The 17,239-nt window shown below is 48.7% G+C and overlaps 1 protein-coding gene across 1 annotated transcript in view; it reads right to left on the reverse strand.

Moving 5' to 3' along the window:
- MYL11 (myosin light chain 11) overlaps positions 1 to 16,885 on the reverse strand; it is a 40,857-nt gene extending 23,972 nt beyond the window's left edge. The window contains exon 1 of the mRNA XM_083155129.1: positions 15,681 to 16,885. Within this exon, the coding sequence (XP_083011255.1) occupies positions 15,681 to 15,710 (30 nt within the window). The 5' untranslated portion in view covers positions 15,711 to 16,885. The remainder of the gene's footprint in view (positions 1 to 15,680) is intronic.
- Between the last annotated feature and the right edge of the window lie 354 nt (positions 16,886 to 17,239).

Here is a 17,239-nt window from a genome sequence, read left to right on the forward strand (position 1 = left end):
CCTCCCTTTCAATCCCTTTCCCCTAGTCTAGTTGTCTAGCCAGCTGGCAAACAAAACATGAAAACTTCAAAAGTACATACGGGTACTGCTGGTGAGCCAAAGTGGCCCATTGGTTTACTGTGATTGTTTTGTGTGCTGCAATTGTCATCCTTGGGCTGATTGACACAACATAGCCGACCACTGGCTTTATTCTCCAGGTGCCTCTGGCTGACTAAAACAAAATGGCTGACCACTAACATGAAGTCCTGCACAGTCACTGGCTATCCTCCTGATGCCTCTCGCTGACTGACACAACACAGTCAACCAATAACAGAGGAAGTCCTGCTCAGTCACTGGCTATCTTCTCCTGGTGCCTCTGGCTGACTGACACAACATGGCCGACCAATAAGAGGAAGTCCTGCACAGTCAATGGCTATATCCTCCTGGTGCCTCTGGCTGACTGACACAACATGACCGCCCACTGGCTATATCCTCCTGGTGCCTCTGGCTGACTGACACAACATGACCGACCACTGGCTATATTCTCCTGGTGCCTCTGGCTGACAAACAACATGGCTGACCACTAACATGAAGTCACTGGCTATCCTCCTGATGCCTCTCGCTGACTGACACAACACAGTCAACCAATAACAGAGGAAGTCCTGCACAGTCACTGGCTATCTTCTCCTGGTGCCTCTGGCTGGGTGACTGACACAACATGGCCGACCAATAAGAGGAAGTCCTGCACAGTCACTGGCTATATCCTCCTGGTGCCTCTGGCTGACTGACACAACATGGCCGACCACTGGCTATATTCTCCGGGTAACTCTGGCTGACTGACACAACATGGCCGACCACTGGCTATATCCTCCGGGTGCCTCTGGCTGACTGACACAACATGGCCGATCACCCTCATAAGATATCTGCAGGCTGCAGGGAGCTGGGGTGGATGCTGGGCTTGCTGCTTTATTTTGGGACACAAAGACTCAGCAATGCTGTAAATGGGGCAGGGGGAGGAGGAGACTCTGCCGAGGGAACCTGAGGTCCTATATACAGACAGCAACAGTAACACATATATAACATGGGGGACTTACAGCGCACATCCGTCACCTCACCAACACCCGCCCAATAGCGTAGCTGCAGCTGGCTCCATTCTGTCCCCCACAGAAGCCTAGGGTCATTAGGTCCACAGAGTCATGTCAACATGTCAATAGAGCCATCACTATTGGTCAACAGGCAATAGGTCGACACATCAAAAAGGCCAACATGCTTTAGGTCGACATAGTCAAAATGTTGACATGAAAATGGCCAACACAGTAAAAGGCAGACACAAATTTTCCATGTTTTGTGTCTATTAACAAGAAGATTGCTGCACTCGCCATGCTTCAGGCACTGTGCCTCGCTGCACTCGCTATGCTTCAAGCACAGTACCTCGCCATGCTTCAGGCACGGTGCCTCGCTGCGCTCGCTATGCCTCAAGCACAGTACCTCCCCAATGCTTAAGATACGGTGCCTTGCTGCGCTCGCCATGCTTCAGACACGGTGCCTCGCTGCGCTCGCCATGCTTCAGACACGGTGCCTCGCTGCGCTCGCTATGCTTCAAGCACAGTACCTCGCCATGCTTCAGATACGGTGCCTCGCTGCGCTCGCTATGCTTCAAGCACAGTACCTCGCCATGCTTCAGGCACGGTGCCTCGCTGCGCTCGCTATGCTTCAAGCACAGTACCTCGCCATGCTTCAGGCACTGTGCCTCGCTGCACTCGCTATGCTTCAAGCACAGTACCTCGCCATGCTTCAGGCACGGTGCCTCGCTGCACTCGCTATGCTTTAAGCACAGTACCTCGCCATGCTTCAGGCACGGTGCCTCGCTGCACTCGCTATGCTTCAAGCACAGTACCTCGCCATGCTTCAGGCACGGTGCCTCGCTGCGCTCGCTATGCTTCAAGCACAGTACCTCGCCATGCTTCAGGCACGGTGCCTCGCTGCGCTCGCTATGCTTTAAGCACAGTACCTCGCCATGCTTCAGGCACGGTGCCTCGCTGCGCTCGCTATGCTTCAAGCACAGTACCTCGCCATGCTTCAGGCACGGTGCCTCGCTGCACTCGCTATGCTTCAAGCACAGTACCTCTCCATGCTTCAGGCACTGTGCCTCGCTGCACTCGCTATGCTTCAAGCACAGTACCTCGCCATGCTTCAGGCACGGTGCCTCGCTGCGCTCGCTATGCTTCAAGCACAGTACCTCGCCATGCTTCAGGCACGGTGCCTCGCTGCACTCGCTATGCTTTAAGCACAGTACCTCGCCATGCTTCAGGCACGGTGCCTCGCTGCACTCGCTATGCTTTAAGCACAGTACCTCGCCATGCTTCAGGCACGGTGCCTCGCTGCGCTCGCTATGCTTCAAGCACAGTACCTCGCCATGCTTCAGGCACGGTGCCTCGCTGCGCTCGCCATGCTTCAGGCACGGTGCCTCCCTGCAAGCGCCATACTTCAGGCACGGTGCCTCGCTGCGCTCGCCATGCTTGAGGCACGGTGCCTCCCTGCAAGCGCCATACTTCAGGCACGGTGCCTCGCTGTGTTCGCCATACTTCAGGCATGGTGCCTCCCTGCAAGCGCTATACTTCAGGCACGGTGCCTCACTGCGCTCGCCATGCTTCAGGCACTGTGCCTCGCTGCGCTCTCCATGCTTCAGGCATGGTGCCTCGCTGCGCTCGCCATGCTTCAGGCACGGTGCCTCGCTGCGCTCGCCATGCTTCAGGCACGGTGCCTCGCTGCGCTCGCCATGCTTCAGGCACGGTGCCTCGCTGCGCTCGCCATGCTTCAGGCACGGTGCCTCGCTGCGCTCGCCATGCTTCAGGCACGGTGCCTCATTGGTCTCGCCATGCTTCAGGCACGGAGCCTCATTGGTCTCGCCATGCTTGAGGTACGGTGCCTCATTGGTCTCGCCATGCTTGAGGTACGGTGCCTTGCTGCACTCACCATGCTTGAGGCACGGTGCCTCACTGCACTCGCCATGGTTCGGGTGCGGTGCCTCTCTGCCATTGCCATGCTTCGGGCACGGTGCCTCGCTTTGCTCACCATGCTTCGGGCACGGTGCCTCGCTTTGCTCGCCATGCTTCGGGCATTATATACGCTTCTATGCCGACATGGATGGTGAAGTATGAACAAGTTGGTTTAAAAAAAAACCCAACACATTAAAAGCCATCTTGTGATTTGTTTCTTTAGTGAACAGCACGTTCTGCTAGCCCACAGGATTGTTGATATTCGGGCCACATAGTGGGCACTGGTGATGGTGTATGTGACATCCTTCCTTTATTCCAAATGATGGACACAGTGCAATCCAGACACAGGCCTTGACAAAGATTGGAATGGAAACGCGTTGGTGACTATCTGGACTTGCACTTCGGCCTTTTGTTCGCTCTGGATATTTATTCGAGGTATTTTATGTGGTGGGCTCCCTTCCATTTAAGACTTATCCGGATGGTCTTTTTTGCTGCGGAGAGCCCTTTGACATCATCCACTTGCTTCCAATTTGTTGTTCCAGGGTAACCATAGGATGATCCCTTTTAAAAGCTTGTCATTATTAAAAGCTTTTTACATTTTTCAATATTGGTCGTTTGGAATCCTAAAATAAAGATACCCAGATGTGTTTGAAAACCTTACTGTAAATTGGGAGTAACTGGGACGCATCATCTTAAAGAAACTGCTACATATATGTACCCTGATTTTTTTGAGTAAATGAAAAACGTACGCTCTAAAATCTCAACACCTGGTGAATTTGGTGAAGGCTTTCAACATCACTAAAGATACCTTTATGAGTTTTATCACACACTTTATTGTGAGTGTGGTACGTCTTGTGAAATTTTGCATAAAAAAAGTGATAATCCTACACATTTGATTCTTCTCTTTTTTGTCACATAGACCACCTGGTGAGAATTGGAGAAGATAGAAGAATCTATACGGACAGCGTTCTGCAGGATGGCCTGCTCCTGCCTGCTTTCCCAGGAACACCAACATTTGAACTTGGCGCTCCGCAGCTAATATCCCCTGCTGCCAGATGTCCAGGAGTATCTGGCTCGTGGTGGCCCCACCCTCCGCCTCCACATGTGGCTTCCCATGTGTTGGTGGCATTTTGACCAGGAGTACATCAGTCACATCCTTGAAGAAAAAAAAAACAATGTCAGCATCACACAAGTTTACAATGTAACAAACAATCACAAAACAATGTCAACATTTACCAGGAATGTCAGCATCAAACTCCTCCACCGGGAGTTCCCTATCGATGTTAGCCACACCCTGGATCTCCTTGACTGCAATGCAATCTTGGAAATTTCAGGGGGTAATCTGTAAGTGTTGATGAGAATTCGGTACTTGTGTATTATAGCGGCACCCCCAATTTCCATTGCGCAATGTTTTAATCGCGTCGCATCGCATGCCATGCACCCTATGGCATGCGATGCGACGCGATTTTTGGCCCCAATACTTCACAGGTATCGGAGTCACCTCGCGGGCTTCACAGGTATCCGCGTCCACTCGCCACGCTTCGGGCTCGGTGGCTCGCTGCGCTCGCCACACTTTCTATTCTCAACTCTACGCCGACGTGGATAGTGGGGGTATGAAAAGGTCGGAGGTCGCGTACCGCCGCTGCGCTCGCCACGCTTCGGGTTCACGTTTATAGTGGGGGGCGGGGTGGCGTGGGGGTGCATTTAACATTGTAAGCACCCATTATCGCATCGTATTGTATGGCATTGTATGCCATATACAATGTCATACAATTTTAAAATTGTATGGCATTGTACAATATCGCGTCGCATCGCATACCATCGTATGCCTTATGGTATGTGATGCGATGGGCGCCGCCAAAATACACTAGTACCGAAAATTCCCCCCTCCCCGAACCTGTTTATAGCGGTCGCTGAGTTTTTTTTTCAGATTGCACTTGAACTCTTGCCACCTACTAATAATGAAATCATAAAATAGATATAATATCGGAATGTCACTGTGGCACCAATCACGGCTGAAATTTGGCACAAACACAATTTGTTCTCCCTGGTGACAGTTGTCACACTCTTCCCACCGGACATCACTCCCTTCTATGCAGTTGCGTGCATGTATAAGTAGCAAAACTGGATCCCAATAATACTACATTTTGCAGAAATGGTTCACACATGTTTTGTGTTTGTACCCAAACAATAAGAGAAATAACACACACTTGCCTTCTCATGTTGTGCCAATCACGGTGCTGTGCTGCCACCTTACTGATTTCCTCCATGATGTTTGCCCATCTATGTTCCTTGGCTGTAGCATCCATCTTCTTTGGCGCAAACTGAATCAACTCCCGTGCTTATGGGACCAAGATCTGAAGTTCCTCACGTGTAAATGCAAGGTTCCTGACCCTTGCCTGCTCACTTCCATGATCAGGGGATGGACATCCAGTGCTGCGATGGCCTCTCATTCAGCAGCCAACTGTTGGGAGCCAGATGGTGCTGATGTTTGAATATTTGACTTGCCTGAGAGGTGGAGGCTTCACCTGCATTTCTCCTGTGTGCCTCTGCACGTTGGCGCACATTCGCCGTGATTGAGGCCAACCTAGCTGCTATGAGCTCAGGATCAGAGATAGGTGAATCCCTCCCGCATCCCTCCTGTTCGCCTCTGCACGTTGGCGCACATTCGCCGTGATTGAGGCCAACCTAGCTGCTATGAGCTCAGGATCAGAGATAGGTGAATCCCTCCCACATCCCTCCTGTTCGCCTCTGCACGTTGGCGCACATTCGCCGTGATTTAGGCCAACCTAGCTGCTATGAGCTCAGGATCAGAGATAGGTGAATCCCTCCCGCATCCCTCCTGTTCGCCTCTGCACGTTGGCGCACATTCGCCGTGATTGAGGCCAACCTAGCTGCTATGAGCTCAGGGTCAGAGATAGGTGAATCCCTCCCACATCCCTCCTGTTCGCCTCTGCACGTTGGCGCACATTCGCCGTGATTAAGGCCAACCTAGCTGCTATGAGCTCAGGATCAGTGATAGGTGAATCCTCTGGGTTGGACATGTTAGCAGCAAAGAAAACATGTATTTTGCCGATTTATATACACTTCAACTTCCCGCCCTTCCCATTTGCGTACCACCCGCAAATTCCACACATTCGCTCAACACACGGCCAAAACCCAGACAAAACCTATTCACTCCAGTTTTTTCCAGGTGCTTAGTGTTCAACTATTATGTGTAGATTATTGCAGGAACATGTCAGATTGCTTATTCAGTGCTACTATTATGAATGTAAGAATGAATGAAATTGAATAATTAGGTAATTCCGCACATAAATCTGCAAACCATGTTTTCATTTTCACACAACGCCACCAGAGCAGCTTTAATTATGTAGCACACACCTGTACTGCGCCTATATATGGTAGCCGGAACACTTGGGACATTTGCTGCTCTTGGTTGAGTTGAGGAGTAGGGGTTTGGTCAAGCTGGTGAGTGTTTATGGTTTGGATACACCGTTGAAACTCAGCCTATCCTGGCACCCGATTTTATTCTTTATTGAATTTTTTCCCGGTTTTAAGAATAGATATTGTTTGGTGTGTAATGTTTTTTTTTTTTTATTTTGTTTTTATTGAATTAAAGTATTCAAGTACAGAGACCAGAGAAATAATAAACATGAACCATTACGATTAATTCAGAATACAGATAGTGACATTGCATTAACAATGATCGTTACAGAATTACAGTCTCAAAAATGAAAGCAGAACAAGAATAAGTACCATTATAGTTTGGTGTGTAATGTTGTTTTGTACCAGTCATGTAAGGAATGTGGAAAGTATGAAGGGGGTATTAGTGGACTATATTTGTAACCAATTTGTGTTTCTCCGTAGCTGAGATGCAAAGTCGTGCACAGTTAGCTGACAAATATGTCATTTTTGTACTATGGTTCACAATATAAAAGTGTGTTGTTGGCAGAGTTTGATGTTTTTGGGTTATTTTAGGATATTTTCTAAATGTAAAACATGAATCCTACAATGTCCAAATGACTGGAATGTATAGTGCTAGTCTCATATGTACATAGCAAACTATTTTCATTGTAGATTATTGTTCAATTTGATCTTTTGACTGGATAACGGCGGCACTCGTCAACACAAATAAATAGACCAGGAGACTGGATAACGGAGGCACTCGTCAACACAAATAAATAGACCAGGAGACTGGATAACGGAGGCACTCGTCAACACAAATAAATAGACCAGGAGACTGGATAACGGAGGCACTCGTCAACACAAATAAATAGACCAGGAGACTGGATAACGGCGGCAATCGTCAACACAAATAAATAGACCAGGAGACTGGATAACGGCGGCACTCGTCAACACAAATAAATAGACCAGGAGACTGGATAACGGCGGCACTCGTCAACACAAATAAATAGACCAACGGCGGCACTCGTCAACACAAATAAATAGACCAGGAGACTGGATAACGGCGGCACTCGTCAACACAAATAAATAGACCAGGAGACTGGATAACGGCGGCACTCGTCAACACAAATAAATAGACCAGGAGACTGGATAACGGCGGCAATCGTCAACACAAATAAATAGACCAGGAGACTGCATGTGTTTCCCCAACGTTTCAAGGTGCTTAGCCTCTTTATCAAGGGGCAGAAAGTCTTGATAAAGCGCCTTGAAACGTTGGGGAAACACATCCAGTCTCCTGGTCTATTTATTTGTGTTGACGAGTGCCGCCGTTATCCAGTCTCCTGGTCTATTTATTTGTGTTGACGAGTGCCGCCGTTATCCAGTCTCCTGGTCTATTTATTTGTGTTGACGAGTGCCGCCGTTATCCAGTCTCCTGGTCTATTTATTTGTGTTGACGAGTGCCGCCGTTATCCAGTCTCCTGGTCTATTTATTTGTGTTGACGAGTGCCGCCGTTATCCAGTCTCCTGGTCTATTTATTTGTGTTGATGAGTGCCGCCGTTATCCAGTCTCCTGGTCTATTTATTTGTGTTGATGAGTGCCGCCGTTATCCAGTCTCCTGGTCTATTTATTTGTGTTGACGAGTGCCGCCGTTATCCAGTCTCCTGGTCTATTTATTTGTGTTGATGAGTGCCGCCGTTATCCAGTCTCCATATATCCTGGGAACATCCCAAGCTTGTTTGCGGGGGCACCGCATTATTATACATTGGACAGTGCAAGCAAGACGGAGTGCCGCTCTACCAGATTCCTATATATATATATATATATATATATATATATATATATATATATATATATAGGGGCGTGGCCTAAACTGACAACGCTGTGCTTTTGGAGTTCCTGACCACGGAGGCCCTGGCGGCGGCGAAAAGGCTGGTCCCGGCTATTCAAGTCGTTGGTGCACCGTGTTGGATATCACTGTGGCAAGCTGTTTGCTGTTATCTATGATGTATGTGAGCCTGCACTTTTAGTAAAATTTGTTTTACACTTTGCTCATATCTGCGCTTTTTCTCCAATTTCTTTCTACATGTGATTGGGACAATTAAAGCTAAGGTCTGGCTTTATTTGGAGAGAGCTGCACTACATCCTGACCCAAGGACGCACTCCTATTTTCTGAAGCTTGTGGCTGTGCGCAGTCTGGATCTACATTTTATATATATATATATATATATATACTGTTGTTGGAAGGTGCTAATTTCAGACTGTATTCATTTAGCCCTAGACATATAGGCATGTACTTTATATACGAATGTGTGTATGCGGATATTTGCGGATATACAGAAATGCATTTCTCAGAGAAAGCTGCACATATGTGTACTCCTGTATACTGTTAGATATTGGCGTATACATATACGAATATATATTGTACATTTGTTGATTATGGATAAAGTTAATTAAAATAACAGTAATCAACCAATCACAGTGCAATATAGTTAATATATGTGCAATTGTTTTCTGCGCCATTGCCAACATGAGAGCCCCACCATTTTCAAACAGAGAGCTATGGCTCCTCGTACAAATTATGGATGTGTGCGGCTAAGCGATGCGCCTACAATGTGTCCTGCCGCACCATTATTGCCCGCACGGGCGTATCCAGGACCATCGTCCAGCTTGAAAGGCGTATATACATTCCATACATACATATTCCATCCCAACAGCATGGCCACACCTGTACACCGGACAAGAGGCTGTCCAGGGGATTACTACACCTGCAGCAAAGCTTCCAGGAAGCTGCAGTTTTTTTGTTAAATAAAAATTGTTAAACATTTTTAATTTGACAGTGATTTCTACAAATAGGTTATAAAAGATTAAAGGGGCCTTGTAAATATGTACATGTACCCATCAGTGGTGTAGCTAGGTGCCGCGGTGCCCGGAGCAGGGGCATGTTTCGCGTATAAGTGCCACTTACCTACATGCTCATTGCTAGGAACTTCATGCTCGATGCCAGGGGTTTCATGCTTGATGCCAAGGGGGACTTAAATAGCTCATTGCCAAGGGGAACAGCTCCAAACTGTCATGTTTGTGACAGTTAGGAGCTGTTTGGCTGGAACGCTCCTTGTACGCAGAGCAGTTACCTACATGACCCTAATGCTGTGTAGGTACTAATCTGTAGCTGTCCCACTACCGGTCATACAGGGGGCGGCCACGTCCTGATTATGTGACACATGGAACCCAAACCCCATGTTCCCGCACCACAGGTGCACGGCATCCCACCATACACCCTGCTACAGCGCAAGTGGCGGCTCCGCGGAACGCCCACCTCTTCAGGGCGCCGGTCATTAAGTAAAAGTCAAAGGAGAACGTTTTCCCCGCCATCTCTGCTGCTTTCCTGGGCACAGGTGAAGCGGGGCGGCCTGCAGTCCCCGCCACTGCCCAGCTCCAGGCTCACGGTGAGATACGGGGAGAAGGTCAGGGACCGGTGAACTCCTCCGTCATGGTGATAACCAGCGCTAGAACCCCCCGGATCCAGTCTTACTGGGGATCCCATCTCTCTGCTCTCTAATTTCAGCACATTCCACCACATTGCGACATGGATGCTGTCACCAATGAGGAGCTCACTCTTCGACACCAACGTGCTCGGTTGATAGGCTGAAGGGGGAGAGCCTAAAGCGCGGGTAATGTAAATCGTAGCAGCTGTAGTGAGTGACAGGGCAGCATCGCAGCTCAGCAGCGAGTGGGGGCGGGTGAGCTGGAGGCACAGTTTGCTGTGCATGGCTCCGTTGCCCTATAATCTTTCGGCGCCTGGAGCTCGTGCTTCGCCGGCTCCACCCTCCCTACGCCCTTGGTGCCCATGGGTAATTGCATTTAGAAATGTCCGTTAAACTGATGGGTAACGAATAGATGTCTGTGTGTGTGTTTTGTAGATAAAGGACACATACAGCAAATGGCCAAAATTCCTATTTTGAGGGTAGTGTGAGGGTAGTGTGAGGGCAGTGTGAGCGTAGTGTGAGGGTAGTGTGAGGTTAGTGTGAACGTAGTGTGAGGGTAGTGTGAGGGTAGTGTGAGGGCAGTGTGAGGGCAGTGTGAGCGTAGTGTGAGGTTAGTGTGAGGACAGTGTGAGCGTAGGGTGAGCGTAGTGTGAGGGCAGTGTGAGGGTAGTGTGAGGGCAGTGTGAGGGTAGTGTGAGCATAGTGTGAGGGTAGTGTGAGGGTAGTGTGAGCATAGTGTGAGGGTAGTGTGAGGGTAGTGTGAGGGCAGTGTGAGGGTAGTGCGAGGGCAGTGTGAGGGTAGTGTGAGCATAGTGTGAGCATAGTGTGAGAGTAGTGTGAGGGTAGTGTGAGCGTAGTATGAGCGTAGTGTGAGGGTAGTGTGAGAGTAGTGTGAGGGTAGTGTGAGGGCAGTGTGAAGGCAGTGTGAGCATAGTGTGAGCATAGTGTGAGGGTAGTGTGAGGACAGTGTGAGCGTAGTGTGAGAGTAGTGTGAGCGTAGTGTGAGGGTAGTGTGAGCGTAGTGTGAGAGTAGAGTGAGCGTAGTGTGAGGGTAGTGTGAGCGTAGTGTGAGGGTAGTGTGAGGGTAGTGTAAGGGTAGTGTGAGGGTAGTGTGAGAATAGTGTAAGCATAGTGTGAGGGTAGAGTGAGCATAGTGTGAGAGTAGTGTGAGGGTAGTGTGAGAGTAGTGTGAGGGTAGTGTGAGGGCAGTGTGAGGGCAGTGTGAGCGTAGTGTGAGAGTAGTGTGAGGACAGTGTGAGGGTAGTGTGAGAGTAGTGTGAGCGTAGTGTGAGGGTAGTGTGAGCGTAGTGTGAGAGTAGAGTGAGCGTAGTGTGAGCATAGTGTGAGGGTAGTGTGAGGGTAGTGTGAGCGTAGTGTGAGGGTAGTGTGAGGGTAGTGTGAGCGTAGTGTGAGGGTAGTGTGAGGGTAGTGTGAGCGTAGTGTGAGGGTAGTGTGAGGGTAGTGTGAGGGCAGTGTGAGGGCAGTGTGAGCGTAGTGTGAGGGCAGTGTGAGGGCAGTGTGAGGGCAGTGTGAGCATAGTGTGAGGGTAGTGTGAGGGTAGTGTGAGAGTAGTGTGAGGGCAGTGTGAGAGTAGTGTGAGGACAGTGTGAGGACAGTGTGAGGACAGTGTGAGCGTAGTGTGAGGTTAGTGTGAGGGTAGTGTGAGGGCAGTGTGAGGGTAGTGTGAGGGTAGTGTGAGCATAGTGTGAGGGTAGTGTGAGGGAAGTGTGAGCGTAGTGTGAGGGTAGTGTGAGCATAGTGTGAGGGTAGTGTGAGAGTAGAGTGAGCGTAGTGTGAGGGTAGTGTGAGCATAGTGTGAGGGTAGTGTGAGGGTAGTGTGAGCGTAGTGTGAGGGTAGTGTGAGGGTAGTGTGAGGGTAGTGTGAGAGTAGAGTGAGCGTAGTGTGAGCGTAGTGTGAGAGTAGAGTGAGCGTAGTGTGAGGGTAGTGTGAGCGTAGTGTGAGAGTAGAGTGAGCGTAGTGTGAGCGTAGTGTGAGAGTAGAGTGAGCGTAGTGTGAGGGTAGTGTGAGGATAGTGTGAGGGTAGTGTGAGCATAGTGTGAGAGTAGAGTGAGCGTAGTGTGAGAGTAGAGTGAGCGTAGTGTGAGGGTAGTGTGAGGATAGTGTGAGGGTAGTGTGAGCGTAGTGTGAGGGTAGTGTGAGCGTAGTGTGAGAGTAGAGTGAGCGTAGTGTGAGCGTAGTGTGAGAGTAGAGTGAGCGTAGTGTGAGGGTAGTGTGAGGGTAGTGTGAGGGTAGTGTGAGGGTAGTGTGAGGGTAGTGTGAGAGTAGAGTGAGCGTAGTGTGAGCGTAGTGTGAGAGTAGAGTGAGCGTAGTGTGAGGGTAGTGTGAGGGTAGTGTGAGAGTAGAGTGAGCGTAGTGTGAGAGTAGAGTGAGCGTAGTGTGAGGGTAGTGTGAGGATAGTGTGAGGGTAGTGTGAGGGTAGTGTGAGCGTAGTGTGAGGGTAGTGTGAGGGTAGTGTGAGCGTAGTGTGAGGGTAGTGTGAGCATAGTGTGAGGGTAGTGTGAGAGTAGAGTGAGCGTAGTGTGAGGGTAGTGTGAGGGTAGTGTGAGCGTAGTGTGAGGGTAGTGTGAGCATAGTGTGAGGGTAGTGTGAGAGTAGAGTGAGCGTAGTGTGAGGGTAGTGTGAGCGTAGTGTGAGGGTAGTGTGAGGGTAGTGTGAGAGTAGAGTGAGCGTAGTGTGAGCGTAGTGTGAGAGTAGAGTGAGCGTAGTGTGAGGGTAGTGTGAGGATAGTGTGAGGGTAGTGTGAGGGTAGTGTGAGCGTAGTGTGAGGGTAGTGTGAGCGTAGTGTGAGGGTAGTGTGAGGGCAGTGTGAGGGTAGTGTGAGCATAGTGTGAGCATAGTGTGAGGGTAGTGTGAGGGTAGTGTGAGCGTAGTGTGAGGGTAGTGTGAGCATAGTGTGAGGGTAGTGTGAGAGTAGAGTGAGCGTAGTGTGAGGGTAGTGTGAGCATAGTGTGAGGGTAGTGTGAGGGTAGTGTGAGGGTAGTGTGAGGGTAGTGTGAGGGTAGTGTGAGGGTAGTGTGAGAGTAGAGTGAGCGTAGTGTGAGCGTAGTGTGAGAGTAGAGTGAGCGTAGTGTGAGGGTAGTGTGAGGATAGTGTGAGGGTAGTGTGAGGGTAGTGTGAGCGTAGTGTGAGGGTAGTGTGAGGGTAGTGTGAGCGTAGTGTGAGCGTAGTGTGAGGGTAGTGTGAGGGCAGTGTGAGGGTAGTGTGAGCATAGTGTGAGCATAGTGTGAGGGTAGTGTGAGGGTAGTGTGAGCGTAGTGTGAGCGTAGTGTGAGGGTAGTGTGAGGGCAGTGTGAGGGTAGTGTGAGCGTAGTGTGAGCGTAGTGTGAGGGTAGTGTGAGGGCAGTGTGAGGGTAGTGTGAGCATAGTGTGAGCATAGTGTGAGGGTAGTGTGAGGGTAGTGTGAGCGTAGTGTGCCATCTGACCAGATACAGCCATAATGAGGAATGGTTCACGTGGACATTAGTAATGGCATACGTTTGCCGGACGGCTACCCTACAGTCGGGATTCTGACAGTCATTACTCCGATGGAATCCCGACTGCTCCCTCGTGGGGGTCCACGACCCCCATAGAGGGAGAATAAAATAGGTGGCGAGCGCAGCGAGCCCGCAAGGGGCTTCATTGCGCTCCCCACGCTATGCAGTCGGGATTCCGACGTCTGAGTAATGACTGTCGGTCTATTATACCACACCCTGGCATACAGTGGTTGAAAGTACAGAAAAACACATGAGCGCACCTCATGCAATGTCATATACAAGCCTGTCCCAGGTATGTGTAAAAGAACACGCTAGTAGTGGGATACATATGTCCAACAAAAGCAGTGCAGCTATGTTGGACATTTCTGTGACTGGATTGTATATCACTGTGTAAGGTTACACAATAATGTGACATAGTGAGTACAAATAATATGTAGTGTGGTAACGCATTAGTTATTTAAATAATGTGAACATACAAACATGCAATCATTCCAGGATCACCATCAGGGTTTAGCCACAATTATGAGTGACATATTAATTGTCCAGACATCTATGGGACACATGCTGTACATTGCCGTTTAGTTTGGGAAATAAAACACTAACAACACTAGAAAGAAACAGGCAATAACGGTTAATTACCAGTTCCATTTGGGGAGGCTATGAAATCATTAAACACCATGAAATGAGGGTAATTGGTTAATGGGTTGTTAATGACAGGGCAAGCGCATTAGTGCTGGGGTGTGTGAATAGCCCGCGGACCGTATTCACTGGATACAAAAACAAAATGACAGTGGGTGCGTGGCGCAGTGCTGCCAAAGATCACAATCCCTGAAGATACACCTTTACTTCAACAACATAACATACAGAGAAATGGGATATATAATCAATGGCACAAAAAGAGACAATACTTAGATTTCTTAAGTTCAGGCTTTTTCCTCTTGTAGGATGTTAATCTCGGATGGGCAAGACTCACCAGATCAGGGTGTTGCGTGAGGAAGAAATACAAAATAAAGATTACAATTTGATTTTGTGTGTGTCCTTTATTATGAACACTCTAAGGAGTGGGTGCTCTATTATTTGGAGAAACTGGGTCACTCCGGGCGTACCACAACTCACGTGGGTTTCTGATGGTTTCCCTCTTATAAAGGTTTCTTTTGTCCCGGAGAGGCTCAGTCTTAATGTGAATATCTCTAAATGCTTGTGAGATGATCGAAGGGCTTTTCAGCCCTGCTCGAAAAAAGAAAAATTGGTGTCTGAGAATCTATCAAGTGGTGAAGTTAGATGTATGCGAGAGCTGTACAGAACATAATGAGTTGTGACAGCGTACCTCACTTACATAGACAATTAAGAAGAAACATATGTAAAAGTTTATTTTCTTTGAATGGAGAAGAAGTGTACCCCTACTCACAATGTTATGTGGAGTTTTTAAACCTATAAAGGTTTCTTTCTCCCATATGTTCTTCATTAGTGTGGGGTTCTGGGCAGTTGTGGTGTTCACTATTTCAGTGCTCCCAGGTGTATAAGAAATACAAGGAAATAACACAGATGTGGTTAAGATATGCTGGCTTAGTGGGGTTATATATAAAGTTACACCCCGAAATTTGATGGCGTACCTTACTCACCCCTTAAGATGGGGGCAGAAAGCCCATAGCGGTTTCTTTATAGATATATCCCAATATTGCTTTGTGTAAAACCAGGAGGCCAGTATAGGTAAAAAATTCCAAAAGATTTTAATCCACAAAAACACTTAACATCAGTCCCATGGGCAGGTCATGAGGACACATGAAAAAACATCCAGAGAAAAAAAAACAAAATATAAAACCAAAAACGATTGTAAAATAGCAGAATATACATACATCCAAGATGGTGGCTGTTCACTATCCTCTGGCAGGATCTACGCGTTTCGGTCGTAATGACCTTTATCAAGATGTCTTGAAAAGCTGAAAAGCCCTTCGATCATCTCACAAGCACTCAGAGAGATAGTCACATTAAGACTGAGCCTCTCCGGGACAAAAGAAACCTTTATAAGATTGAAACCATCAGAAACCCACGTGAGTTCTGGTACGCCCGGAGTGACCCAGTTTCTCCAAATAATAGAGCACCCACTCCTTAGAGTGTTCATAATAAAGGACACACACAAAATCAAATTGTAATCTTTATTTTGTATTTCTTCCTCACGCAACACCCGTATTCACTGGATGTCCGAGAACAAAGAGACTGAGCTACGTGCGAACACTTTAGCGTATGTGTATTGTAACACCACTCCCCTTTGTCTTTGGATACGAACAAATGGGTTTGCATGGCTTAGAGGCGTACCTTCGCTGGCTGTGTGCAAGTGCATGCCATTCGGTCGGATGCGTGGGAATGTGTGTCCGAGCGAATTAACCTGAATAAGGCCCCTTGTGTAGGTGCAGAGTTTCCTTCAGCTGATGTGCTTTCTGACGACTCCAGGAACCAGATATGCAGACGTCTCTATCCGTGCCAGGCAACATGGTGGACCAATATAACGGATTCTCTGTTCCTGTGTTTGGTGGCTGGAAGTCCTCGTGGCACCGGTGAAGCTGCTTTGCATAGTAATTCTGCAGGGTGTAGCGGATTATAAATATTTGATCTCCCAGGATGACTCAGACACAGTGAGCTTATCTCTAATGGCAAAACTGGGGCACAGATCCTGGTAAATATCCCTGGAGATTGGGGCCACCCTTGTGGTATTATAGAGACAACCATCTTCCAGGGTTTCATTTTATAGCTCATCCATTCAGTTAGAGGACAGTATTGTTACAAACATTACATCATATCCATAATCCACTTGTGGGCACCTACGGTGAAGTAAGTAGGCCCTGGAGAGGGCATCAGCCAAAAACATTTCCACCTTTGTAGACAACATCCAAGTGACATCTCTAGTGAGCAGACAGAAGCATTATGCAGGGGCTTCCTCAGGATGCAGATGCAACAGCGCTGGGACAGCCATAAAGTCACCAGAAATGATACAGTTCTTTTACAATCAGAGCACTTGGTGATTCAGTCCCAGTCCATGCTCTGGAGTGGTAGGCGGTGATTCAGTCTCTGTCCATGCTCTGGAGTGGTAGGCGATGGGTCTGTTCTTCTAGAACAGCATCACATACAGTACATAACAAGACTGACTTCAGGGTAACAGGGACCCAGCACACATGGCAAAAGACACTGTGTGACAGCGAGGACACATCATTATGAAGACATGATATCACCGGGGAAGGGTCTGGTGACTGCGAGGACACATCTGTAGGAAGACATGATCTCACCGGGGAAGGGTCTGGTGACTGCGAGGACACATCTGTAGGAAGACATGATCTCACCTGGGAAGGGGACGGTGACTGCGAGGACACATCTGTAGGAAGACATGAAATCACCTGGGACGGTCTGGTGACTGCGAGGACACATCTGTCGGAAGACATGATCTCACCCGGGACAGGGACAGTGACTTCGAGGACACATCTGTAGGAAGACATGATCTCACCAGGGAAGGGGACAGTGACTGCGTGGACACATCTGTAGGAAGACATGATATCACCTGGGAAGGGTCTGGTGACTGCGAGGACACATCTGTAGGAAGACATGATATCACCGGGGAAGGGTCTGGTGACTGCGAGGACACATCTGTAGGAAGACATGATATCACCGGGGAAGGGTCTGGTGACTGCGAGGACACATCTGTAGGAAGACATGATATCACCGGGGAAGGGTCTGGTGACTGCGAGGACACATCTGTAGGAAGACATGATATCCCCGGGGAAGGGTCTGGTGACTGCGAGGACACATCTGTAGGAAGACATGATATCACCTGGGACGGTCTGGTGACCGCGAGGACACATCTGTAGGAAGACATGATATCACCG

This window comes from Crinia signifera, chromosome 7 (assembly GCF_055691185.1).
Source record: "Crinia signifera chromosome 7, ASM5569118v1, whole genome shotgun sequence".
In the NCBI taxonomy this organism is placed as follows: domain Eukaryota; kingdom Metazoa; phylum Chordata; class Amphibia; order Anura; family Myobatrachidae; genus Crinia; species Crinia signifera.